Here is a 27,864-nt window from a genome sequence, read left to right as displayed (position 1 = left end):
AAGGAAACTTTGTGGTCGCTTGTCGCGTTAGAGAGATGGTCGTTTAATAGAGTTAAAATATATAGTGAAAAAGCTTGGGAGAAATTGAAGTGGTCATTTAGGGCAGAGGGTCGCTTAATACAGATGGTCGTTAGTACAGATTCGACTGTATTTCAATGTCGTTGGAACATGAAGTAAGCGTCGGGAAATTGTTTTAGATAAGATGTATCAAAGGGTCTGTACAATATAATAACAAAAAAAATAATATTACTCCTACAGGGAGGAGAAAATGGGAAGACTTAGTTCAGTTAAATCATTTGAAATGGTTTGATATTTATAAAATTCCCTTTACAGTAACGAGAAATTCTAAGCTTCAGCGGTTTCAATATAGATTAATACATCATATCTTGACCACAAATTCTTCAATGTTTAATATTCGGATTGTCTGCCTTGCCTCTCTGTCCTCTCTGTAATCTTGAACAAGAAACAATAATTCACATTATGTGGGAATGTCAAGAAGTTCAGATTTTTTTTACAAAGTTTGGAAACACTCTTCGACGCACTTATTATTCCATTTCCTTGAATAAAGAAAAAAATCCTTTTGGGTTTAATTTCGCAAAATCACAATCAGATTTCATACAAAATAGATAATGTAATTTTCATTTTGATTAAATACAATATATATAAGTGTAAATTTCTCAATAAAAGATTAAATCCATATGTAGCAATCACGGAAATCAAGGAAAACTATAATATTCAGAACTATATAACTAATAGCCAAGGTGGACAAGAGCAGCAGATTTTTAAAAATTAATGGCTGCAACCCCCCATCCCCATTTTCCCCCCTCTTCCCCCTTTTTTGTACCCCCTCTCTCCCCCCTCCACTTTTTTTGTACCCACCTTTCCCGAATTCCCTGTTTCCCAAACTTCTCTCCCTCTATTTCTTCAACTCTTTCTTCTTCTATGTTTGTTTGTTATTGTCACGTGGAGATGTCTTATGTGCAAGTTTGTATAGTTGTATGAAAATGGGTGTGTATGTATGTAATCTATTATCTATAAGTCATGGTATATGAGTCTGTGCGTGTAACTTAGTCTATAAAATGTATATGAGAGTTAAACTATTAATTAGTGGAGGGAATTACTCGTGTATTATAATTCATACAAATTAAGCTTTATAACGGCCTAATCCTTTTTTGGTAATATAATAAATTTCAAATTTATATGTCTCAATGTAAAACAAATTACATGCATAATATGTGTTAGGAATGAAAGTTGTATCTTGTTTATATGTTATATAGCTCTGTCTGATAAAAATTTGGAAAAATGAATGCAAAAAAAAAATATATATATATCAATACATTCAACTGGTTTTATTTAATTGATATACATTTTTCCATTAAGATGCTTTACGGCTGACAGATGATAATCATATTTTTATCAATCTGATTAAAATCGTATCTTAATTCTCACGCCGTTCTGGTTAACCATTTCTTTTGATGCAACAGAGAGAAGGTCTACCGGAACAGCGTGAGAATCAAGATATGATTGTAATCACATTGTTTTTCTATCAAAATCAGCAGCAGACGTATTTTTCGTCAGTTACAAGAGATACTTACAATTGAGTGTCTTATAATACTACAATATAAATATTAGTATTACTAGGTGTATCCCGAAAAATCTCAATGCCCTATGCCCTATAAGTACTGATTGCGCAAACACTAATAGCACAATAAATCATTTAAAATGTATTTATGTGTTAATTACACACACATATATATATATGAGTGTCTATGTAACCCATTTTTGTATGGCGGGTGTCGATGTAACCTATATTTGAATGGTGGATGTCGATGTGACCTATATTTGTATGACGGTTGTCTATGTAACCTATATTTGTATGACGGATGTCGATGTGGCCTATATTTGTATGACGGATGTCTATGTGACCTATATTTGTATGAAATATGTCGCTGTGACCTATATTTGTATGACGGATGTCGATGTGACCTATATTTGTATGACGGATGTCGATGTGACCTACAAAAAAATGTATATTTGTATGACGGATGTCGATGTGACCTATATTTGTATGACGGATGTCTATGTGACCTATACTTGTATGACGGTTGTCTTTGTAACCTATATTTGAATGGCGGGTGTCGATATAACCTAAGTTTGTATGATGGATGTGTGACCTATACTTTAACGATTGATGTCACTGTGACCAATACTTGCATGGCAATGGTCGTCAATGATTTTTTCTGGAGAATTTTGTTCCGACATACGTATTTTTATTTTTTTGTTTACATTTTCCATTGTTTATAGAATGATTACTATTTTGTTATATCACCAGTTTGACTGACTATGGTATGTTTTGACATCTAAATCGTAACTATGTGTGACGCTGTCAATCATATGTATATAAATAAAACAAATTCATAATATACCAGTGCAAAATGAAATCGTATATTCTACCTCAATATTCTCCACCGCTTACGAATGGAATGTTTTCTCTATACAAAAAAAAAAACCAGGACAAGACGAATTAGTGTTTTTCCACAGTTAATTTATATAATTACTACCTTTACACCATTACCACCATTTTTAACTTTGAATTTCTTATTTTACTTCATAATCAAAATTTTAAAAATAATTATTCGAGTCCCGATAACAATTCATGGTACTGTGCCCTGTATTGAATGAAGCGCTGATTGCGCGTTGATCAAAAACAAAATAAACGATTTCTTATGTGATTTTGTGATAATTAGACACATAAATACACATTTAAATAGGACGTTAATTAATCAAACAAACAAACAAACATTTAAACATCAGTTATTGTTCAAATGATAGGTGTCATCAATACTCTTCTGGCGGTGGAGCATCTTTAATAGATAAGATTAATTCCTAGATGATGTTTACACAAAATACTAATATAAGAAGGTCAAGAGACGTTGGTAAAGGGAAAAAACTGAAAAAATAACAGGTTTTAATTCCCTTTGTGGTACAAAGAATCTACAAAACAAAACTCGGAAAAAAAAATCTACAAAAATTTCATGCTTCTTAACTATAATTTGATTTGCCCCTATGTGTGAACACACAAGCTGGCGACCATCGATAAAATGTTAAACAAATTAGTCTTATAATAATACAAATTTATAATTATCTCAAACTCTTAACTTGATATCTTTGGATTTTACTATGTATTCTGTGAAGGTAAACAACTCTTAACTAATAGGCCAGCCCTAATAAATTGTTCGTTTCCCCTTTATCGACCCATAGCATACTGTCTTAGGTGGGTAGATAAAGTTTTTTTGGTTAGACATGGCAACAAATATACCAAAAGTGTTAGTTTTCTTTCCAAATCTGGAGTTATAAAAGTTTAAATAATGTATTATAAGAACAGAAGCAAAACAGTGAAACTATTATAAAATTATGCTTCTTTAGATTCACACTCAATTCAAAATGTAAAAAATCCAGGAAAAAAAATAAAACAATTATAGAATTTAAATTTCAGTCCTTACTACGTTCTCGGTCAATATTTTTTTCGATATAACCATGTATCGATCTCATCAAAATACCTTATTTGTATAATACAATTCAAATTATTTTGAAAGTAAACAGAAAAATTAATATCAGAAATGATAAAATATTTTTAGTATGGAAAATGCAGATAAAATATTTTGGCGAGCGGGTATTTTGGTAGAGTAGAGAGAACAACCAAAATTTCATTTTAAGCCATGACTGTACTACATGACAAGCTAAAGTTTGGCGACTCGTCGACAACACCGTGGTCGAACTGTATGAAATACGGATATAGCGATCACTGAAGCGAGAGGTTTGTTTGATAGACATATTATGCATAAGATCAAGGGCAAGTTTTCATACTTTCTCGCGATTACGACATTTTGACATAAAAACGACATATGAAGTCCCTAGAATAATTAAAACACACATTGAATATTAGTACCCGCAAACCTCTTTTTAATCTATCATTTGTCGCTTCGGCAATCGCTATTTTCGGTATCTACATATATACAGTGGAGTTCGCCCACTAGGACATGTTGTGGAAGCCAGTGATCGAAACACTTTCTGTTCACACAAAGCCGTCGCATTTATGTGTTTATCTATTGGCTCAATAACACCTGTATACATGTACAGTATATTGGCAATTACTCAGGTAGCTCCTTGGGTCTATTTATCTCAAGAGAACCACTTTTAAATATCATCTACTTCTGCCCTAGCAGTTCCCTCATTAGCACTGTAAAAGGTATACACAATGTCATTATATAAGTAATGAGCTCTTTGTAGCAGGATTGGACTGGGTCGATCATCGGTGGCCAGGTAGCTCAAGGGTAGAGCATTCGGCTAGTGTTCGAAGGTCCTGTGTTCGAATCCCGGTCTGGCCGCTACATTATCTTCTCTCCTGTTACAACTAAAATAGTTACGGTGGTGGTATAAGGGATTTGTATGTCTTCGAGGAAGAAGACCTCAAGACATCATGCAATCATTACAGCAGGCATATTCTATCGACCTACCTTCCTGCAGGACAAAAATAATTAAGAAGAGCTAAAGAAATCTAGGTTGCAAAAGTGTTTGATTATACAAGTCAGTTTCGATGTCAGAAATTAGTCCGAAAATAACAACACATTATAGTAATATTTCTCTTCACTACCTGACACCTTCAAAGCAGTGTATAATCCACCATGTTTTGATAACAAATGGTGATTACATAGTTTCAAGTGTCACAATTCGCAATTAACAATCTCGAGAATGTTCAATACACATTTCTTTTATAGATGTGAGGTGAAACGGAATCGGTAAAAAGATAACATCGGCCGGTCGTAAAGAGCTTATTCACCGAGTGATTCTCACAAATAAGACATTTAAATTCTTTGTGGGGTTTGTTTGTGTTGAAATAGATCATCAGCTTACTCCATCACAATAATAGATGGTCTACTGATTTTTTTCTCTATTCATACCAGATCTCTGATCTCTCTTGTGTGGGTGCCCTTCATTTGAGTATGTCTGTGTAAGGGATTAATAAATATAAATGATTGTGTACTTACACCAAGCCATTAGGACGAAACATCGGTCAAAATGAAATATACGTCACGCGCAATGATGATATCGTTTTGAGCTTGCGGGATTGTACTTAACACACAACGCACGGTTCATCTGATGTACCCGACACTAATAGACATTTAATTCAGAGATTGTGAAAGATGACTTTGGTTGATTAATAATGAGCGTCTTTCGGGTTTACATTGAATTGGTTATTGACTGTGTGGTGTTTACCGATACCTGACACACGATCAACACTGACAATGAAGGATATTGGAGTCAACACTGACGATATATAACTCCAGAGAGAATTGTACTGTTAACACGGCAGGTTGGACTATCATTAACGGGCACTAACTGGTAAGTATTGGAAAATTTTGATGTATTACTTTACAGAATTTTGATAAAAAAATATTTTTTTAAACATATTCTTCAATTCTAGTCTTTACAAAACTAAAATATTTTTATTATGATCTTTTTGCAACTTTAAAATGAAATGAGATTGGTCATAGGGTTTCCAATTTATATGAATTACTCTTTTTCAAATTTATAATACAAACATTGAAAATTTAGATTTAGATTTTTCGTATTTTTTTTTTATCTAAATCATATTTTAATATAACTTTTATATACAATGAGATTGAGTATAATCTCTTCAATTTATATGAATTCCTCTCCTTACAAAATTATAATGCCAACATTAAACATTCGGATTTTTTTCTTCTGTATTATGAATTCAAAACGTTATATTGTTATAACTTTTATATAAAATGGGATTTGGTGTAAATATGAAGTTCTTCTATTTATATGAATTCCTCTCCTTACTGAATCATAAGATATTATATACATAATATGTTCATAGCATTTTTTTTTTTTTTTTTTTTTTTTTTGTATTTTCTATATAATTAAAACATACACATTATTGTAACTTTTATATAAAACGGGATTTGATATAAATTTTCCAAATTGATTCGGATGAATTCCTCTCCATTCAAAATTGAAAGTTACATTGTCAAGTTATTTTATTTCAGAAATGGTTGGTTGATTAGAACAAAGACTGTCGATATATTTGTGTTGTGACTCTGTGTAATACTGCGACTCTTCCTCCCTACCTCCTCCCCAACAACCCCCAACCATCCCCCCCCCCAAAAAAAAAAAAAAACCACCCCCATCCCCCTTTTCGTTCCCGCAATATGTACAGTATGTACTGTAACCTTAAACAGGATGTAATCGTTTTAATATGACATATTCCAGGGATGGATATACTCACAGTGATAGTAAACCCTGGAGTATCGAGGATGACCATAAGAGGTCACGCTCCGGTGAAATTTATACTACATATATAGAAACGGGCGAAAGGCGATTTGCTATCCCCGATTACGGGCCTTGGCACTCAAATGAGAATATATACTTTTCTTGTCTTTTGGCATATCTCCAGATCCTCTATTATATGGAGCGATTATAACAATATTTATTTTGATCAGATTCAAAACCATTATCATAATGATATTTCTACATCATTAACGCCGTTTAAATAACTCAAACACAAACAACTAAAGAATTAAAGTCATTTTGTATCATTTTAAGATAAAGATACTATTACAATTTAATGTAAAACTAATAGCCGTCTCTGACTACATTGTCTTTGAGCTTTGGCTAAGGTTCTGATGTTGCCGATTACATGTCAATATGTTTTTCAACACAGATTCTCTAATTCATGTTATGAGATAATATATCTATCACATAACTGACCATCGAAGTCACATCATAAATATCCCAAGACAGTATTTTGATGTCACAGATAAAAATGACCCAAGACAGTATTTTGATGTCACAGATAAAAATGACCTTAAAATTAAAAATGAAAATATGACGTCATGCTATTGTCAAAGTGGACGGAAACATCAAATTCGAGCCTGTATATAGAAACGAAATTGAATCTTTCGTCTATATTTATATAAACACTATAGCTAGGCGATAAAAAAATCTTAAACTCGTGATTATATTATGTTAAAGTTATTAAATAGATCAATATGCAACTCATTTTGTACGCTAAAGAAAATGCCAGTTACAAAGAAGATTTTACTAAAAGCCAATGAAAATGCTTGTTACGAAAAAGATTTAATTAAAAGCCAATGAAAATGCTGGTTACAAACAAGATTTAACTAAAAGCCAATTAAAATGCTTGTTACGAACAAGATTTAATCAAAAGCCAATGAAAATGCTGGTTACAAACAAGGTTTAACTAAAAACCAATGAAAATGCTTGTTACGAACAAGATTTAATTCAAAACCAATGAAAATGCTGGTTACAAACAAGATTCGATTAAAAACCAATGAAAATGCTGGTTATAAAAAAGATATAATTTTAAAGCCAATGAAAGCGCTGGTTACAAACAAGATTTAGCTAAAAGCCAATAAAATGCTGGTCACAAACAAGATTTGATTAAAAACCAATAAAAATGCTGGTTACAAACACGATTTGACAAAACGCCAATGAAAATGCTGGTTAAAAACAAAATCTAATTTCAAGGGAAAAGTCGGTGAGTAATCACCTTAAAATGTATAACATACTGTAAAACGTTATTAGAAATTTGTTTTGTAGACAAAAAAGAGTATTACAAACAATGTTGTTTATCTAATCAATATCTATTGACGTTTGCGTCAATAACAATACCCATTTCTACCTCTTACCACGCTACAGACAAACAAAGGACTAGTATTTGCCTTTCGATAACTTTATCCAACCATTACGTAAATGATAATCAATATCGAATAGTTTAAAATACTGTACATACCAGGTTCTAACGTACGGTGAGAAATTTTCAGATCGATAACAAATGTAACAATGCCGTTAGTTACGAGAAATCAACTTCAAATCTAATGTCGTGTAAAGCATAAATGACTATCACACCGTTGTCAAGGTCATTGTCAAGGTCATTATCAAGGTCACAATCAGATAATTTCAAAATATTGTTGCAACGTCATTCGTTTGTGTATATAATCACGTGCGGCACGTGCTTTGATTATTGATTGATGAGAATATCAAACATTCATTTGAATATCCATTCATTTAAAATCTCTTTATATCATCATCATAGTTCAGTATCATTTTTCAGTAATATTTATTTAGTTATTTGTCAGTAATCATTATTTGATATCATTCATAATATCATATATTCATAAATCATCATTTGATATTATCTCATGTAGTATCAGTATATGTCAAATCTTCATTTGATTCTAGTATATCCATCTAAGTATTTCTGAATATCTATTACTCATGTCAATAGTAGTTATTTGTCAGTAAATCATTCATTTTGAATATACCTATTCATCAGTATTTTCAGATATCTATACATCATAGTTTCAGTATCAGTAGTTATTTGTCAGTAAATCCATTCATTTTGAATATCTATTACATCAGTAGTATAGTAGTTATTTGTCAGTAAATCCATTCTTTGAATATCTATTACATCAATAGTTTCAGTATCAGTAGTTATTTGTCAGTAAATCCATTCATTTTGAATATCTATTACATCAATAGTTTCAGTTCATTAGTAGTTATTTGTCAGTAAATCCATTCATTTTGAATATCTATTACATCAATAGTTTCAGTATAGTAGTTATTTGTCAGTAATCATTCATTCATTTTGAATATCTATTACATCAATAGTTTCAGTATAGTAGTTATTTGTCAGTAAATCCATTCATTTTGAATATCTATTACATCATAGTTTCAGTATCAGTAGTTATTTGTCAGTAAATCCATTCATTTTGAATATCTATTACATCAATAGTTTCAGTATCAGTAGTTATTTGTCAGTAAATCCATTCATTTTGAATATCTATTACATCAATAGTTTCAGTATCAGTAGTTATTTGTCAGTAAATCCATTCATTTTGAATATCTATTACATCAATAGTTTCAGTATCAGTAGTTATTTGTCAGTAAATCCATTCATTTTGAATATCTATTACATCAATAGTTTCAGTATCAGTAGTTATTTGTCAGTAAATCCATTCATTTTGAATATCTATTACATCAATAGTTTCAGTATCAGTAGTTATTTGTCAGTAAATCCATTCATTTTGAATATCTATTACATCATAGTTTCAGTATAGTAGTTATTTGTCAGTAAATCCATTCATTTTGAATATCTATTACATACATCATAGTTTCAGTATCAGTAGTTATTTGTCAGTAAATCCATTCATTTTGAATATCTATTACATCAATAGTTTCAGTATCAGTAGTTATTTGTCAGTAAATCCATTCATTTTGAATATCTATTACATCAATAGTTTCAGTATTAGTAGTTATTTGTCAGTAAATCCATTCATTTTGAATATCTATTACATCAATAGTTTCAGTATCAGTAGTTATTTGTCAGTAAATCCATTCATTTTGAATATCTATTACATCCATAGTTTCAGTATAAGTAGTTATTTGTCAGTAAATCCATTCATTTTGAATATCTATTACATCAATAGTTTCAGTATAAGTAGTTATTTGTCAGTAAATCCATTCATTTTGAATATCTATTACATCCATAGTTTCAGTAAGTAGTTATTTGTCAGTAAATCCATTCATTTTGAATATCTTATCTATTACATCAGTATTAGTAGTTATTTGTCAGTAAATCCATTCATTTTGAATATCTATTACATCAGTATTAGTAGTTATTTGTCAGTACATCCATTCATTTTGAATATCTATTACATCCATAGTTTCAGTATCAGTAGTTATTTGTCAGTAAATCCATTCATTTTGAATATCTATTACATCAATAGTTTCAGTATAAGTAGTTATTTGTCAGTAAATCCATTCATTTTGAATATCTATTACATCCATAGTTTCAGTATAAGTAGTTATTTGTCAGTAAATTCAATACATGAAAGTGCATGCGTACTAATGAGTCATTGATAATAGATAACTTAACACATGATTATTTTTGTGCAAATACGGAAATACGGTAAATGATTATTTATTATCGCGGATTTAATTTTGCGACATTCGGCGATTTATTAACACCAATGACCTTTTACAAAATTTAGCGCTAAATATGAATTTGTGCTTCAAAGACAGCGCGAAAATCCCTAAAAACAAACCTACCGCTAAAACAAACCTACCACTAAAACAAACCTACCGCTAAAATAAAACTACTGCTAAAAATAAAACTACTTCTAAAACAAACCTACCTCTAAAACAAACCTACCACTTAAACAAACCTACCTCTAAAATAAAACTACTGCTAAAATGAAAATACCACTGAAATAAAACTACCACTACAATAAAACTACCACTAAAATAGCAATACCGCTAAAATAAATACGTTAACAGTACTTTGTCTGATTGGTCAATTGGTTTTTTTCCAAACTTATATTTATTATCAGACTTATAAGTAATTTGAACATTTTTGATCACCAAGCAAAATTTTATGAAAGAATGCGTTTGATTTGAAGATCATTCTTAAGTGGATATTACAGGGTTTGTACGATAATTAAACACATGTTACAATCGATGGTATGTTAGTAACTCCCATTATCTTTTATTTTCCTTTTTCCCGTTAAAAATCTAAGAGGAACTTAAAAAATTATTATCAGTTAGATAGAAGCTAGTAAAAATTCAGTTAGTTACCTTAAATTTTACCTTTTCAATATAACCCACCTTTTTCACATCTTCATCAACCTAAGCATACTCGAGATTACACAAATTAATGATATGAGAGCATTTACACACAATTTTTCTTTCACATGATACGGTCTTTTTTGTTTTGTTTTTTTTTATAAAATTTCGTGAAAATTATTTAACATGCATATACTAGATTAAGTACCAATTATTGTCCAAAAAAATAAATATTATTTATGCTTTGTCGGTGATTGAAAATCTTTAATATCAAATTTTCAAATATATGTTATAGCATCCAACTAGTATTGGTGGCCTTTTCGAGGCCTTAACCAGATTTCAAGCCAAAAAATGTCATAAAATTAACCTAAGGAGGAAACCTCGAAACAAAAGGGTAGACTTACATGTTTTTCTCCGTTTAAAATTGACAACAAGATGCGCCACCGCCGATGAATGGTATTTTTTCTCTATCTAAAACAGAAGGAGACGAATGTGTATTTTTCTTCAGTTACAAAAGTTACCTACTTTACACCATTACCACCATTGAAAAGTATGAGTTTGTTATTTTAATTCCAGATAAAAATATTAAAAAAAATTAATCGCGCCATGAAAACATTCCATGGCATTATGTAAGTGGTTCATGTTAAATTGTATAACGTCCCGGTTTATAACCCCTATAACATGTAGTAAACTCAAGAATAACGCGTGACAATTTATTTCGATACTATTTTATACCATTCATTAGATAAACCGCGGCGTCGTTATGTGATTTCAAAATGTTATCGTAACGCCACTCCTCTGTGTATACATAATCTCGTGCGCCACGTGCGGTGATTACGTCATAGATCAATGACCAACGATTACATGAACAAATCTGATCGCTTTGAGTAGACGGCAGAATGATAATTTCAAGAGTCAATAGTACCTGTCATTGTCCTTAACAATACCGCGTCATTAGGTGCATTCGTACTAATCAATTCGTACTGCCAATCTAACCTCGACTGTGATTGGCCAGTTCCTGTTAATCACACACCGCAAAACCAATCAAAATACCTGTTCTACCATGTACTCGATGGTGTTATATATTGTCATTGTATTTAACTGAATTTGAACTGGTTACTATTTTTTTTTCTAAATTGGATTATTTCTCTAGTGACAGGTACTGGTTTATTTCATGCAACACAACTTCGTGACGTCACTGTGTCAACAACATTACTATTTTCTCGGTAGAATTATACCATTATTTTCAGAACATTGGCTATAAAGAACGGATATAATGGGATTCGTGTTTTGAAAAAAAAATCGAAAAAAAATTTCATGAGACTTGACTTGCTGTTGCAGTTTTCGTCGGTCTTTAAAATAACGGATTATGGGACTAATTCCTGTACCACGTGATATATACCAACATCACGTTAGTGTGGGAATAGTGTTTCCAGTGAAATGGAACGTAACTCTTTGTGATATTCCCGCTGTAATAAATGAATGAGCGCGTAATATCATATTTTAACGTCATTTCATCACTATTAGAAAAAAATAGCCTACATAAACATTCTCAGGAAACGACGTACGCGTGGTACGTAAATTAGTGTCTTGTCCCAAACAGGGATATCCACAGTTTTACCAATGTGAGATTTTTCTATCTCACTTTAGGGTAAAGTCAAGCTAAACAAGATCTTTTGAACGTGCTCAACAATGGTATGACGTCACGACAACAGTATCATTAGTCGCGGTTATAGTATTATAACGTCACGACACCAATTAAATGACGTCACAAAGAAGGCGAAGCGTTGAGGTCACGTTATCCTCACTTGTATAAGTGAAACGTGTATTAGAGACACAAAGTGGTACACGGGGTAAGAGAAAAAGAATCATTCACCCTTGTTGGGGTAGGATAGGAAAATATCAACCCTCAGCGTAAGATTCTTAAGCTGTGAAACTCTCGGCAAAGCCTAGTGTTTGACAACTTAAGAATCTTACCCCGAGGGTTGAGATTCTCCTGTCTTACCCCAAAGGGGTGAAAGATTCTATTACTTCCATTGTAAAATTGGAAATAAAAACGTGGATCCCTGAGAGGAAATACTACTGTAACAATTACCACCATCGGGATTAAAAAAAATCGTGTAAAGTCCTCGAATACCACTTCACTTTGTAACTCTCGGGTAAAACATTAGAGAGCATCATCGATACACTATGGGTTACTACCACTGACGTTTTATTCACCCCTGGACTATCTCATAGTAAAATGTAGACAGTTCAGGTGGAAAAAACTGACTTATCAATCACCTGATTATTGAAGATTTCAGAGAGAGCGACGCCCAACATCAAAGCCACACAAGTGTACACTAACCGTCATTCGATTCTTCTGATGTACATTAAAGGACCAAATTCAGCTACAATTACATGTGCATTATGTTGCCTTCAGTTATGCTAGGAGACAAGCAAGTGGTGGATATTAAGTCAGTGATAGTAACCCATGGAGTATAGAAAATGATCTATAGAAAGTCGAGATGAATTAAACTAAAAACTAATATACAAAATAGCAGTTATATTGCTATTAGTCATAATAAACTCATTCTTATTCTGTTCGTTACAGGTATATGCTCCAGCCACCATGCGGAACGCCTTGGTAGTTATCCTCTTGGTCTACAGTTCCGGACGGCCGGTGTTTGGCGGCCATGGAACGATGGATGATTGGATCAAACTGACGAATACGTTATTCGCGAACTACACAAATGAGGTACGACCGGCGTACAACTTCACAGAAGTAGTAAATGTGGATTCATGGATGTTCTTGTTGTCAATCCTGGATTTTGACGAGGTGTCCGGTGTGATCACATTGAGCGCCGGGATGGGAATCACGTGGAATGACTACCGGTTAAGATGGACGCCATCGGACTACAATGGATTGGAAGAAATTATCATCAACTCATCCAGGGTATGGAAACCAAAGCTTTACATTATCTCGTCCGCTGATGACTTAGAGAAATTCGACGAGGATGAATTTGACGTGCGTGTAAATTATAACGGTACATGTTCGATTTACCCTGGGAAACTTCTAAAGTCAAGTTGTTCTGTTGATATGACGCGGTTCCCGGTGGATTCTCAACTTTGTGAAATGCTTGTGTTGTTATGGGGGGTGATGCCGAATGAGGTTAAGCTTGGTTTTACCCAAACCGAGATATTTTTAGGATATTTTACACCGAACGGTGAGTGGGAGGTGGATAAAACCTCGGTGTCCCAATATATGGGGTTCGGATCGCCATCGTCCACCATTTCATTCTCCCTTCACATGACTCGAAGGTCCATGTACTTCATCATCTCTATGACGATCCCAGTGCTACTGTTGTGTTTCCTGAACCCATTCGTATTCCTCCTGCCTGCCTCTTCGGGTGAGCGGATATCCTACACCATCACCATGTTCCTGTCTCTGGCCGTCTACATGACACTGATTGGCGACAACCTACCAAAAGTCTCAGAAAACATGGCGGGCATGTCCTACTTCTTACTTATAGCGCTGATCTACAGTAGCTTGCTCATATTATTGACTATATTCACGCTTCGTTGTGAAGCAGTGTCGGATGTTTCAAAATTTCCAAAATGGTTACAGAAGCTTACATACTGTTTCAAATTTAAAAAGAACAGAGTGTCTTACAGAAACTCCGAGAATGGTCAAGATTTAAATGATAACGAACGAAAGGAGAACCCATCTGGTACCAGTGTAGAGTTCTCCACTGTAACCAAGAACGAGGTCATGACCTTCATCGATGTGACCTTTTTTGTGGTGTCTTTTTTGATGATAATAATTGCCGCTATGTGGTTTTTAATTCATTACTACGGCTGAAACAGTTAAACATTGTATGTATTTCCATACATTCATCCTCAATACTCCATGTGTTACTTTAACTGACGATATATACGCCCCGGAATATCCCATAGTAAATTACATCCTCGATACTCCAGGAGTTCCGATCACTTAAGATCTCTACACCCATGGATTCATCCTAGATACTCCATGGGTTTCGATCACCTACGATCTCTACACACCTGGATTCATCCTCGATGCTCCATGGGTTTTGATCACTTACGATCGCCTCTGGACTATCACATAATAAAATTGGAGACAACAGAACAGAGCAGGTAATTAAGGCCATTGATGTACATCAAAAGAGCCGTATAAGGGTACACTGTGGTTGACTGTGTGAATCTGAAGTTGCGCTTCACTCTCCTTGTAGTCTGTGATTATAATCTCCTGAGCTGTTTCCAGTTTTACTAGGGATGGATATAACGTCAGTAATAGTAACCCCTGGATCATCGAGGATGACATACAATATACTGTAGACACACTTATTTTAGCGGTAGTTTTATTTGAACGATTTTCGCGTTGTTTTGATATTGCATGTACAGTGCTAAACTTTGAAAATTAGTATTTGTAGTATCGAATGATTGAATTGCGTTAATTTTTATCGGTACCAATAAATCATAACTTTCATTTTTTTCGCATTTGCACTACAATTTGACTGCGCAAAAATAAATGCATTTACTTATACATATAACATAATTCGCCCGATATCCAGTGATTTCGTCAATGTTATGTATTAGCTTTTTTTTCAGATGTCACAAGTGTCATATAGCCTGGGCTTATTTCATTATTTTTCATTGGCTAGAAATACATTGTCATAATGTTACGTCAGTAAACATTGATATGCCGTCCATATCCATAGGTGTCGCCACAAAATCGCTGCCTCCGTTTGATTTTTACAACGCATTTTGACGTTGAAATGCTTCAAAATGTAGGTTTTTATAGTTACGTGATAAAAAGGATCATTTCCATAGAAAATCAATTTCATATTTCTCTTATTTGAGATCCTATATGTACTATTAAGCCATTTACCCGAACAAATATCAACATGATTTCGTATTCGCATCTACGGCTGTAAAAGCAATGACACAACAACACCATGGCCATTACACATAATGTTCATTTGCCCGATAATCAACGTGGTTTCGTATTCGCAACTACGGCTGTTAAAACGATGACACAACAACATCATTACACATTATGGTCATTGGCCGATAATCAACATGGTTTCGTATTCGCAACTACGGCTGAAAAAACGATGACACAATAACATCATTTCATATTATGGTCATTTACCCGAATGGCGTCATGAGTTCGTATTCGCAACTACGGCTAAAAACTTTTAATACAACTATATCATTCTCCATTTATTGACATTTGCCTGAATAATGTAATGTAAAATAAATGTTTACAGAAAACATTATTATAACACCATTATCAATCATAATTGAAATTGCCCTTAAATATTATTGAGGAAAAACAATGCCGGATATTGCTTCATCCAATAATTACATTACCTTAATAACCAATCGCTAGACAGTGTTTAGTCACGTCTCTTGTTGGCATACGCACGTGCACCTCTTCAATGTGGGGTTCGTCCGTTGTCAGTATAATGTGACTGGATGGGTGTGTTGATTGGTGTCTCCAGCAGCATGCTACAATAATATAACAACATAAAAAGGTCAACAGTTTCATTTTTCAAGACACAACACGAATATACCGCAGTCTCCCAAAACACGGAACGCACACGTCATACACGCAAAACACCGCATACATAGGAGGTCATCCTTACATTGCCTTGGCTGTTAATAGGACGTTAAATAATCAAACAAACAAACAAACAAACGGAGAAAACATAAAAACATACAAAATACAAAATGCAATATCACATGCGGTTTGAGTGACAGCTGTGGTAATCCATCAATTTGTCGATACGGTGACTGTTTACATTCGTCAAGAGAAGTGTCGGTCATATGGATTATAGGAGAACAAATTATAAGTTGTCTAGCCGCACCTGTAGTACAATGCAAACACTAATTAACGATTCATGATTAAGGTGATGACGTCATTATGTCTATATATAGTGATATCCTGGTAGTTCCAAACACTGACTAGAGATTTTACAGAGATATTTTATTGTATTACTGGAAAAAAAAACTATGTGTGCCTGTTGTACAAATACAATTCATTTATTTGCATTTTTACATCCACAAACAAGGATCGATAGCAAATTACAAAGATAACACAACATGTATAACACAATAATAATAAAACAAGAACAACTTATGCATTCAGCAAGCCCGCTTTCCTCAGTTCAAACGACTTTTTAATGAAGAGGCCCAAATCCTGCAGAAGTTGTGGTTCATTAAATGACAATAACTTTATTAAATTTTCATAGTCTGTGAACATAGAATTAATGTTGTATTTAGATAGGAAACTTTTTCTTTCAGTAGAATTTACTGTACACTTGAGGATGAAGTGAGCTTCATCCTCTACAATATTGCAAAATTTGCATAACCGGTGCTGGCGAGGTATCTTTTTTGTCCTACCAGCTTCAATTTCTAGGTTGTGATTGCTGATCTGAAGTTTTGTCAACAATTTTCGATATTCAAAATTTTGCAAAGAAACTACACATAGATGTAATATGACCCCTATTGATATAGCTACGGCGGCACAGGGGTAACCATCGCATTTTATGTAGTGTGAAAAATATTTCATATTGTGTGATTTTTTTTTCTTTCATGTGATCACATAAAACGTTTTGTGTAAGGCAAGAAACAATTTTATGAAGGGTGAACAATATTTTTTATGTGAGACGCAAAAATATATTTTTCATGTAGGAAGCATTTTTTCGTTTACGTACGTAGTGACACGTAAAAGTTATTAAGATAAGTGTTTTCATAATAAAAAAAAACCCCATATATTTCGCAATACACATAATAAGAAATGTTTCACAATACATACAGAACACACTCCATAACACATTAGTTATAGGGAAAGCCGTTCTTAAATTACCTTGGCTGTTTATTGATGTTAAGTCAACACACCAACCAATCGATGTTTATCAATAAATGAGTAAATTTGTTACTGTGTTATTGTCGAATTTCGCAGTTTATTATTTGTAACCAGGATAGTATAAGGCCATATGGACATCAACAAAGGTCCATAATGGATAAAAATAGCCGGGATATGTTAAATCATAGTGATTCACATTTTCATCACGATTCTTGGGTTATGCAAGGTATGGATAGGGAAAATAACTTCCGAAGTTCCCAATGTGTTTGGTCTATGGTTCGGACGCTTTTAACCGTGGTTCGGACACATTAACCGTTGTTCGGACAACCGACTCTTTTATGATATTAAAACATTTTATCACGAAATAATTAGAATTAAACAAACAAGTTTCAAGTTTTTAGATTCTTTATAAAGTCCCTTTGAAGTGACAGAAAAGTATAGGCCTGGAATGGCTCGCAAGGAATGCGACTAAACACTGATTTTTACTGGCATTTTTTGTTTTGTTTTGTTTTCTTAAGCTCTTTCCGTTCCAACGCTTCTATTTTGTCCTTATATGCCTCATGGGACGTCAGGACAAAGAAGGATTTCTTTTCCTCTGTCTTTCTTTTCTTGGGGGGAACAACAACGCTAGGGAAAATGTCGACGTCCTCTTTAGAACTAGCATCGTTTGACAAGGCATCAATTAGCGCGGCATCGTCATCGTCGACTTTCTGTATCTGAAATATCGAGGATCAAATTTCTTCATTTCGAATTCTGTATTTGGTAAGTTATATAGATATTTGCCCTTGTTACATACTTTTTACGAAATGCCATGCGCGTATAATTTCAGTTTTAAACCGTAAATCAAAAAAGAAAATACATATATACACATCTGTAAACGTAGTCCGCTAAACCTGCCTATATTATTAGGCTTTTTTTAATTTTTTTTTTTTTTTGCCTTATATATAGTCAGCTCGCGGTACCTCTTAAAAATGTGAAATCGTAGGCCAGATTTGGCCTACGCTACGTCAGCGGCATATTTCTAATATATCGTCCATGCAATGCCGGGAAAACGTACTCATACCTTTATATTGGGATCTTATGTACTCCTTTGCCCCCATGTTACATCCCATTTATGAAATTAAACAACTGTGTACAATGAAATACTTCCGAGACCCTTCTATTTCACACATTTGTAATGGCCGCCGTATACACATTTAGTAGAGCAAACGGCAGCCAATCAACTTCGCTTCCGGTTTTATTTTTAAATATCCACGTGTAGTTGAAAGATTATATATAAATATTATCATGTCACACCCTCTAGGTAGGGAATGATTCTATTATCATGTCACACCCTCTAGGTAGGGAATGATTCTATTATCATGTCACACCCTCTAGGTAGGGAATGATTCTATTATCATGTCACACCCTCTAGGTAGGGAATGATTCTATTATCATGTCACACCCTCTAGGTAGGTGATGATTCTATTATCCTGTCACACCCTCTAGGTAGGGAATGATTCTATTATCATGTCACACCCTCTAGGTAGGGAATGATTCTATTATCATGTCACACCCTCTAGGTAGGGAATGATTCTATTATCATGTCACACCCTCTAGGTAGGGAATGATTCTATATCATGTCACACCCTCTAGGTAGGGAATGATTATATTATCATGTCACACCCTCTAGGTAGGGAATGATTCTATTATCATGTCACACCCTCTAGGTAGGGAATGATTCTATTATCATGTCACACCCTCTAGGTAGGGAATGATTCTATTATCATGTCACACCCTCTAGGTAGGGAATGATTCTATTATCATGTCACACCCTCTACGTAGGGAATGATTCTATTATCATGTCACACCCTCTAGGTAGGGAATGATTCTATTATCATGTCACACCCTCTAGGTAGGGAATGATTCTATTATCATGTCTCACCCTCTAGGTAGGGAATGATTCTATTATCATGTCACACCCTCTAGGTAGGGAATGATTCTATTATCATGTCACACCCTCTAGGTAGGGAATGATTCTATTATCATGTCACACCCTCTAGGTAGGGAATGATTCTATTATCCTGTCACACCCTCTAGGTAGGGAATGATTCTATTATCATGTCTCACCCTCTAGGTAGGTGATGATTCTATTATCATGTCACACCCTCTAGGTAGGGAATGATTCTATTAACATGTCACACCCTCTAGGTAGGGAATGATTCTATTATCCTGTCACACCCTCTAGGTAGGGAATGATTCATTATCATGTCACACCCTCTAGGTAGGGAATGATTCTATTATCATGTCACACCCTCTAGGTAGGGAATGATTCTATATCATGTCACACCCCTCTAGGTAGGGAATGATTCTATTATCACGTCACACCCTCTAGGTAGGGAATGATTCTATTATCATGTCACACCCTCTAGGTAGGGAATGATTCTATTATCATGTCACACCCTCTAGGTAGGGAATGATTCTATTATCATGTCACACCCTCTAGGTAGGAATGATTCTATTATCACCCGTCTACACCCTCTAGGTAGGGAATGATTCTATTATCATGTCACACCCTCTAGGTAGGGAATGATTCTATTATCATGTCACACCCTCTAGGTAGGTGATGATTCTATTATCATGTCACACCCTCTAGGTAGGGAATGATTCTATTATCCTGTCACACCCTCTAGGTAGGGAATGATTCTATTAACATGTCACACCCTCTAGGTAGGGAATGATTCTATTATCATGTCACACCCTCTAGGTAGGGAATGATTCTATTATCATGTCACACCCTCTAGGTAGGGAATGATTTCTATTATCACGTCACACCCTCTAGGTAGGGAATGATTCTATTATCATGTCACACCCTCTAGGTAGGGAATGATTCTATTATCATGTCACACCCTCTAGGTAGGGAATGATTCTATTATTCTGTCACACCCTCTAGGTAGGGAATGATTCTATTATCATGTCACACCCTCTAGGTAGGGAATGATTCTATTATCATGTCACACCCTCTAGGTAGGTGATGATTCTATTATCCTGTCACACCCTCTAGGTAGGGAATGATTCTATTATCATGTCACACCCTCTAGGTAGGGATGATTCTATTATCATGTCACACCCTCTAGGTAGGGAATGATTATATTATCATGTCACACCCTCTAGGTAGGGAATGATTCTATTATCATGTCACACCCTCTAGGTAGGGAATGATTCTATTATCATGTCACACCCTCTAGGTAGGGAATGATTCTATTATCATGTCACACCCTCTAGGTAGGGAATGATTCTATTATCATGTCACACCCTCTAGGTAGGTGATGATTCTATTATCATGTCACACCCTCTAGGTAGGGAATGATTCTATTATCATGTCACACCCTCTAGGTAGGGAATGATTCTATTATCATGTCACACCCTCTAGGTAGGGAATGATTCTATTATCATGTCACACCCTCTAGGTAGGGAATGATTCTATTATCATGTCACACCCTCTAGGTAGGGAATGATTCTATTATCATGTCACACCCTCTAGGTAGGGAATGATTCTATTATCCTGTCACACCCTCTAGGTAGGGAATGATTCTATTATCATGTCACACCCTCTAGGTAGGGAATGATTCTATTATCATGTCACACCCTCTAGGTAGGGAATGATTCTATTATCATGTCACACCCTCTAGGTAGGGAATGATTCTATTATCATGTCACACCCTCTAGGTAGGGAATGATTCTATTATCATGTCACACCCTCTAGGTAGGGAATGATTCTATTATCATGTCACACCCTCTAGGTAGGGAATGATTCTATTATCATGTCACACCCTCTAGGTAGGGAATGATTCTATTATCATGTCACACCCTCTAGGTAGGGAATGATTATATTATCCTGTCACACCCTCTAGGTAGGGAATGATTCTATTATCATGTCACACCCTCTAGGTAGGGAATGATTATATTATCATGTCACACCCTCTAGGTAGGGAATGATTCTATTATCATGTCACACCCTCTAGGTAGGGAATGATTCTATTATCACGTCACACCCTCTAGGTAGGGAATGATTCTATTATCATGTCACACCCTCTAGGTAGGGAATGATTCTATTATCATGTCACACCCTCTAGGTAGGGAATGATTCTATTATTATGTCACACCCTCTAGGTAGGGAATGATTCTATTATCATGTCACACCCTCTAGGTAGGGAATGATTCTATTATCATGTCACACCCTCTAGGTAGGGAATGATTCTATTATCCTGTCACACCCTCTAGGTAGGGAATGATTCTATTATCATGTCACACCCTCTAGGTAGGGAATGATTCTATTATCATGTCACACCCTCTAGGTAGGGAATGATTCTATTATCACGTCACACCCTCTAGGTAGGGAATGATTCTATTATCATGTCACACCCTCTAGGTAGGGAATGATTCTATTATCATGTCACACCCTCTAGGTAGGTGATGATTCTATTATCATGTCACACCCTCTAGGTAGGGAATGATTCTATTATCATGTCACACCCTCTAGGTAGGGAATGATTCTATTATCATGTCACACCCTCTAGGTAGGTGATGATTCTATTATCATGTCACACCCTCTAGGTAGGGAATGATTCTATTATCATGTCACACCCTCTAGGTAGGGAATGATTCTATTATCATGTCACACCCTCTAGGTAGGGAATGATTCTATTATCATGTCACACCCTCTAGGTAGGTGATGATTCTATTATCATGTCACACCCTCTAGGTAGGGAATGATTCTATTATCATGTCACACCCTCTAGGTAGGGAATGATTCTATATCATGTCACACCCTCTAGGTAGGGAATGATTATATTATCATGTCACACCCTCTAGGTAGGTGATGATTCTATTATCATGTCACACCCTCTAGGTAGGGAATGATTCTATTATCATGTCACACCCTCTAGGTAGGGAATGATTCTATTATCATGTCACACCCTCTAGGTAGGGAATGATTCTATTATCATGTCACACCCTCTAGGTAGGGAATGATTCTATTATCATGTCACACCCTCTAGGTAGGGAATGATTCTATTATTATGTCACACCCTCTAGGTAGGGAATGATTCTATTATCATGTCACACCCTCTAGGTAGGGAATGATTCTATTATCATGTCACACCCTCTAGGTAGGGAATGATTCTATTATCATGTCACACCCTCTAGGTAGGGAATGATTCTATTATCATGTCACACCCTCTAGGTAGGTGATGATTCTATTATCATGTCACACCCTCTAGGTAGGTGATGATTCTATTATCATGTCACACCCTCTAGGTAGGGAATGATTCTATTATCATGTCACACCCTCTAGGTAGGGAATGATTCTATTATCATGTCACACCCTCTAGGTAGGGAATGATTCTATTATCATGTCACACCCTCTAGGTAGGTGATGATTCTATTATCATGTCACACCCTCTAGGTAGGTGATGATTCTATTATCATGTCACACCCTCTAGGTAGGGAATGATTCTATTATCATGTCACACCCTCTAGGTAGGTGATGATTCTATTATCATGTCACACCCTCTAGGTAGGGAATGATTCATTATCATGTAACACCCTCTAGGTAGGGAATGATTCTATTATCATGTTACACCCTCTAGGTAAGGAATGATTCTATTATCATGTCACACCCTCTAGGTAGGGAATGATTATATTATCATGTCACACCCTCTAGGTAGGGAATGATTCTATTATCACGTCACACCCTCTAGGTAGGGAATGATTCTATTATCATGTCACACCCTCTAGGTAGGGAATGATTCTATTATCATGTCACACCCTCTAGGTAGGGAATGATTCTATTATCACGTCACACCCTCTAGGTAGGGAATGATTCTATTATCATGTCACACCCTCTAGGTAGGGAATGATTCTATTATCATGTCACACCCTCTAGGTAGGGAATGATTCTATTATCATGTCACACCCTCTAGGTAGGGAATGATTCTATTATCATGTCACACCCTCTAGGTAGGGAATGATTCTATTATCATGTCACACCCTCTAGGTAGGGAATGATTCTATTATCATGTCACACCCTCTAGGTAGGGAATGATTCTATTATCATGTCACACCCTCTAGGTAGGGAATGATTATATTATCATGTCACACCCTCTAGGTAGGGAATGATTCTATTATCATGTCACACCCTCTAGGTAGGGAATGATTCTATTATCATGTCACACCCTCTAGGTAGGGAATGATTCTATTATCATGTCACACCCTCTAGGTAGGGAATGATTCTATTATCATGTAGTACTTACAAGTTTTCCTCATTCTCCTCGTCCTCCTCAGGATATTTATCGAAAACATCGGTAAATTTGATGTCCGTGTCTTGGCGTTCTGGGTGTATGGTTGGCTGGTTCGAACCGACGACTTCAAGTCCGTCAAACTTCTGTTAAAAGAAAACATAACGGTTTTATGCTGGGTTTATGGTATCAACTTGGTCACCCCTATTGAACCATTCCATCTCTTCTAATTCAAACGCAGGAAGAGTCTATTATAATATAATTTTTCAGTGCAGGATGAGATATCAATGCACAAACTAAATAAATCTATATCAAATAGGAATAACTGTTTGCAGAAAAAGACAAATTTAATCAGTTATGTATTTAACTTGGAAAACAGTAAGCTTCCTGTACATTACTAACATCTCTTTGATTTTTAATATAGAAACAATAGGTCAATATCACCAATCATTAACCTGCACATGAAAATTTGTTTACCAGTGAAAAGCCCATTGATATTTGGTTAATGAGCTGTGATGATGTGAACTGGTTTTATTCCGGCCTTGTGGGATGTAGTATTAAACCAATTTATAATTGGACATGAGCTCATAGTAAACAATAGTAATTAACTACTTGTAAACAAAGGGTAAGCTTCGCTATATAATGTTGGCAAATTGGAAACACTACATTTAACCTTGACTTTGTAAAAGTATGGTCTATTATTTATATAAAAGTGGTTCAATGTTTTCTGAGAAACATAGTAGAAGAAATCATGAACAAGAGGCCCTGTTTGTAATGCCTTCCCCTAAGAATGTTTGTGGGCCAAATTTGGTTACAATCCAAGTAGAACTATATGACTAGTATTAATTTAAAAGATTTACCTCTATTTCTCCTATTGGGTCCTGCCCCTCCTGCCCCCGGGGTCAAAGTCAAAACGGTGAGCTAAAAATGATCGAACAACAGGCATGGCCTAGATGATTTTTCTCGCTAAAATTTGAGGTAAAAACATGAATGAGACACTAACTGGTTGATGAGGGTCCAGTTCGTCTATGATTGGCTGTAGCTCGCTCTTCCTCTCGGACAGGTACTGGGCCTTATGCCACGGGTAATGGACAGGGGTGGTATGTGTCGGCGACCAGTTCCAGCCTTTCACATTCCTCACCCCCTGGGGAATGCCAACATGCTCTATAGGGCGTGGATAGCCTCGCTCTGACTGGGTCAAGGTCATACTGGAAAGATCAAATGTCAAAGGTTAGGATTATCAAGGTAACATCGCCTAACATAGGGAAAGGTCAAGGGTCAAAGTTCTGATGTTCCATAAAACAATGGCATTGTTCTTGATCATGAAAAAAATCATACCAAAGTAAAGAAAACTTTACCTCAAATTATCCTGATTCACAAGCTCAAATTTACACTAATCATTTTAGTACACTTTTAATGAGCTGTACGAACGACATAGCTGCATGTATGAATTATCTCCTTTATCTGTGTGGCATTTAACACTGCTGTATTTCTAATCATTTTTAGCTCCAGATTTGATTTATCTCCCTTATATGATTGAAAATTGAATGCATGAATTATCTCCCCTTGTCTGTGTGGTATTTCTAATCTCAGAATTTTCTTGTCTTATACATGTAATCACATTTTAAGTCCAGATATGAATTGTCTCCCTTTATGCGATAAAAAATACTTTTTATATTATCAGACATAGACTTTATCTTCAATATAATGATAAATGATACACCACTTTTATTTTAGCTCCAGATATGAATTATCTCACTTGACATTTTAATTGACACTTACTGGATGCCGGATACATCGTCTCCGAATCTCGCCTGCTGTTTCCAAAACTCGCTGCCCACCCGATCTATAATATGCAATACAAGTGTCATTATATAAGATAAAACATGAATTTTTCTTCAGTTACAAAATAACTTAAAGCTTTTCAGATAATATATTGATTAATTGCATCCCGAAAAAAGTCATGGCAGTATGCCCTATATGGAACAAAGTACTGATTGTGCATTACCAACAGAAGAATATGTTATTTTATTGTATTTTTGAGTCAATTAGACGCATATACATCAGATATTGTTCAAATGATGGGTAATGTTTATGCTCTGTCGGCGGTGGAGCATCTTTAATGTCCAGGTTCCATATAAGGAGATGGAAAGTGATTGGATACAATGTTTCACAGCAAGGGTTTGATTTAAGTTGAACATTTTATTAACAGCTAGGGTCATTTAGGATGTGCAAGGCTTACATGGTGGAGGAAAGCCAGAGTAACCAGAGAAAAACCAACAGCTTACTATCAGTACCTGGCAATGGGGTGGATAGATTGTGGTGTTCCCATGGCGAGGGAGAAAACAAAAACTCAGAAGCCGTGAAAGAAATGTATATACATTGCTGTTTATGATCAACTTATTTCTTAAAAAAAGAAACAGAAATTAAATGAATACTGTATTCATGTACACCATAATTAGCACCCCTCTCCTATAAGAGCCCTTCCCCTCTTCTGGAAAAGGATTTTTAAAAACAATATATAAACACCCCTATCACATGGTTTAAATGACTGTATGATATTATACAACCGGTATTGTATCCCAAATTATCAAAAATTCATGTGATGGAATGTGAACAAAATTTGATTATTGATTATATTTCACTGAAAAGCATCAAAGAATCCATGTTTACTTTGGCAGATAAATATCTGTCCTAGTACAAAAAGAATTTTTTTTCTTCCAAAACTTCAATTTTGTTTCCTTGAATAAGCCCCCCACTCCTCTCCAACTCCTCTCCCTCGTAGAAAATTTATATTGTGTTATTTTGTGCCTTAATAAGCCCCCAACTCCTCTCCCTCTAGAAAATTTATATTGTGTTATTTTGTGCCTAATAAGCCCCCAACTCCTCTTCCTTGTAGAAAATTTATATTGTGTTATTTTGTGCCTAATAAGCCCCCAACTCCTCTCCTCGTAGAAAATTTATATTGTGTTATTTTGTCCCATGAATAAGTTCCCCCCAACTCCTCTCCCTCGCAGGAAATTAATATTTTATTATTTTATGCCCTCATAAGCCACCCCCCAACTACTCTCCCTCATAAGTTGGGTTGAATATGAAAATACATATTGTAAACGTAGATATTTTTGCGAGTGCTTATTTTTTTGATTTTGTATCCATGCAGCTTTCGCGGTGTTGTTATTTTTGCAATATATACACTTTTAAACATTAAACAACTAAGTTCATACATGTACAAAATATTAGCGATCAAGCGACCTTCGCATAAATTTCCCCTCTCACGAAAATGTGCATGTTTATAGTGTACTTGCATCCTTTTCCGTAGTCGATGGCAGGAATGGTCCTGTCGATGATGTAGCGTTCCTCCTGGATCTTACGATAGTTATCAGCGGCGTTCATAGCTAGATCCTCTGGATTTTTCCTCAGAAGGCCTGAAAAATCATCAAGGTGTTCTTTGATTTAATTTGCATAACAAATCAAGCAACATAATGTGACCAGAAACGCCTGTAAGATATTAATACCGTCCCCTCAATACGAATCAGATCGACATTGGATGGAAAAACCAGTATTATCTCCCTTGATAAGTGTACATATCTAACTTTGTTGTACTGTGTCATATTAGGTTCCACAGCCACAGGAATCTACCTTGACACAAACATACACGGTGGCAACATCATTTTATTTTATTATTGCTGGACATTTACTGATTATTGTTCAAGTGATTAATATCATTTATGCTCTGTTGGCGGTGGAGCATCTTTAAACTGATGTCTTTTGTTCACAAATTAGGAACATAGATCTAATTAGTTTACATGTTCAATAATTATCATTACAAAGGCCAATAATTCCGTAATTAAGTTGGAGTCAAATCAAGCTGATTTATCGAACATGTCCAAGATCTTTCCAATGTTAGTCTACATACAAAGTTTAACTTAAGCTGGGTGCATATTTACTCAAGTTATTTAATTAACAAGGTCCAATCATAATTATTAGTGCAAAGGGCAATATCTCTATAAATTAATGTCAAATCCAGCTCATTTTCAAACT

General features: G+C 35.0%; 2 protein-coding genes across 3 annotated transcripts in view; one reads left to right on the top strand and one right to left on the bottom strand.

Annotated features, from left to right (window-relative positions):
- Window positions 1–5,030: 5,030 nt before the first annotated feature.
- LOC138306047 (neuronal acetylcholine receptor subunit alpha-7-like) lies at window positions 5,031–16,375 on the top strand. 2 transcript variants are annotated; one of them, XR_011205766.1, is made up of 3 exons: window positions 5,031–5,403; window positions 13,265–14,860; window positions 14,936–16,375. XR_011205766.1 is itself a non-coding variant. In XM_069246388.1 (2 exons), the coding sequence occupies exon 2, from the start codon at window positions 13,283–13,285 to the stop codon at window positions 14,510–14,512; it is 1,230 nt and encodes a 409-aa protein (XP_069102489.1). In that variant the 5' UTR covers window positions 5,031–5,403; window positions 13,265–13,282; the 3' UTR covers window positions 14,513–16,375. The 2 variants fall into 2 exon arrangements, 1 of the variants encoding a protein (XP_069102489.1); XM_069246388.1 differs by having other exon boundaries at window positions 13,265–16,375.
- Window positions 16,376–23,834: 7,459 nt separating this feature from the next.
- LOC138305753 (MYCBP-associated protein-like) overlaps window positions 23,835–27,864 on the bottom strand; it is a 38,169-nt gene continuing 34,139 nt past the window's right edge. Inside the window, exons 8-11 of the mRNA XM_069246026.1 lie at window positions 27,129–27,248; window positions 25,606–25,669; window positions 24,827–25,031; window positions 23,835–23,969 (exon numbers count right to left, since the gene is read on the bottom strand). Coding sequence (XP_069102127.1) covers window positions 23,835–23,969; window positions 24,827–25,031; window positions 25,606–25,669; window positions 27,129–27,248 — 524 coding nt within the window. The remainder of the gene's footprint in view (window positions 23,970–24,826; window positions 25,032–25,605; window positions 25,670–27,128; window positions 27,249–27,864) is intronic.

This window comes from Argopecten irradians, chromosome 13 (assembly GCF_041381155.1).
Source record: "Argopecten irradians isolate NY chromosome 13, Ai_NY, whole genome shotgun sequence".
NCBI classification, from domain to species: Eukaryota; Metazoa; Mollusca; class Bivalvia; order Pectinida; family Pectinidae; genus Argopecten; species Argopecten irradians.
This window is presented reverse-complemented; position numbering and strand designations above follow the sequence as displayed.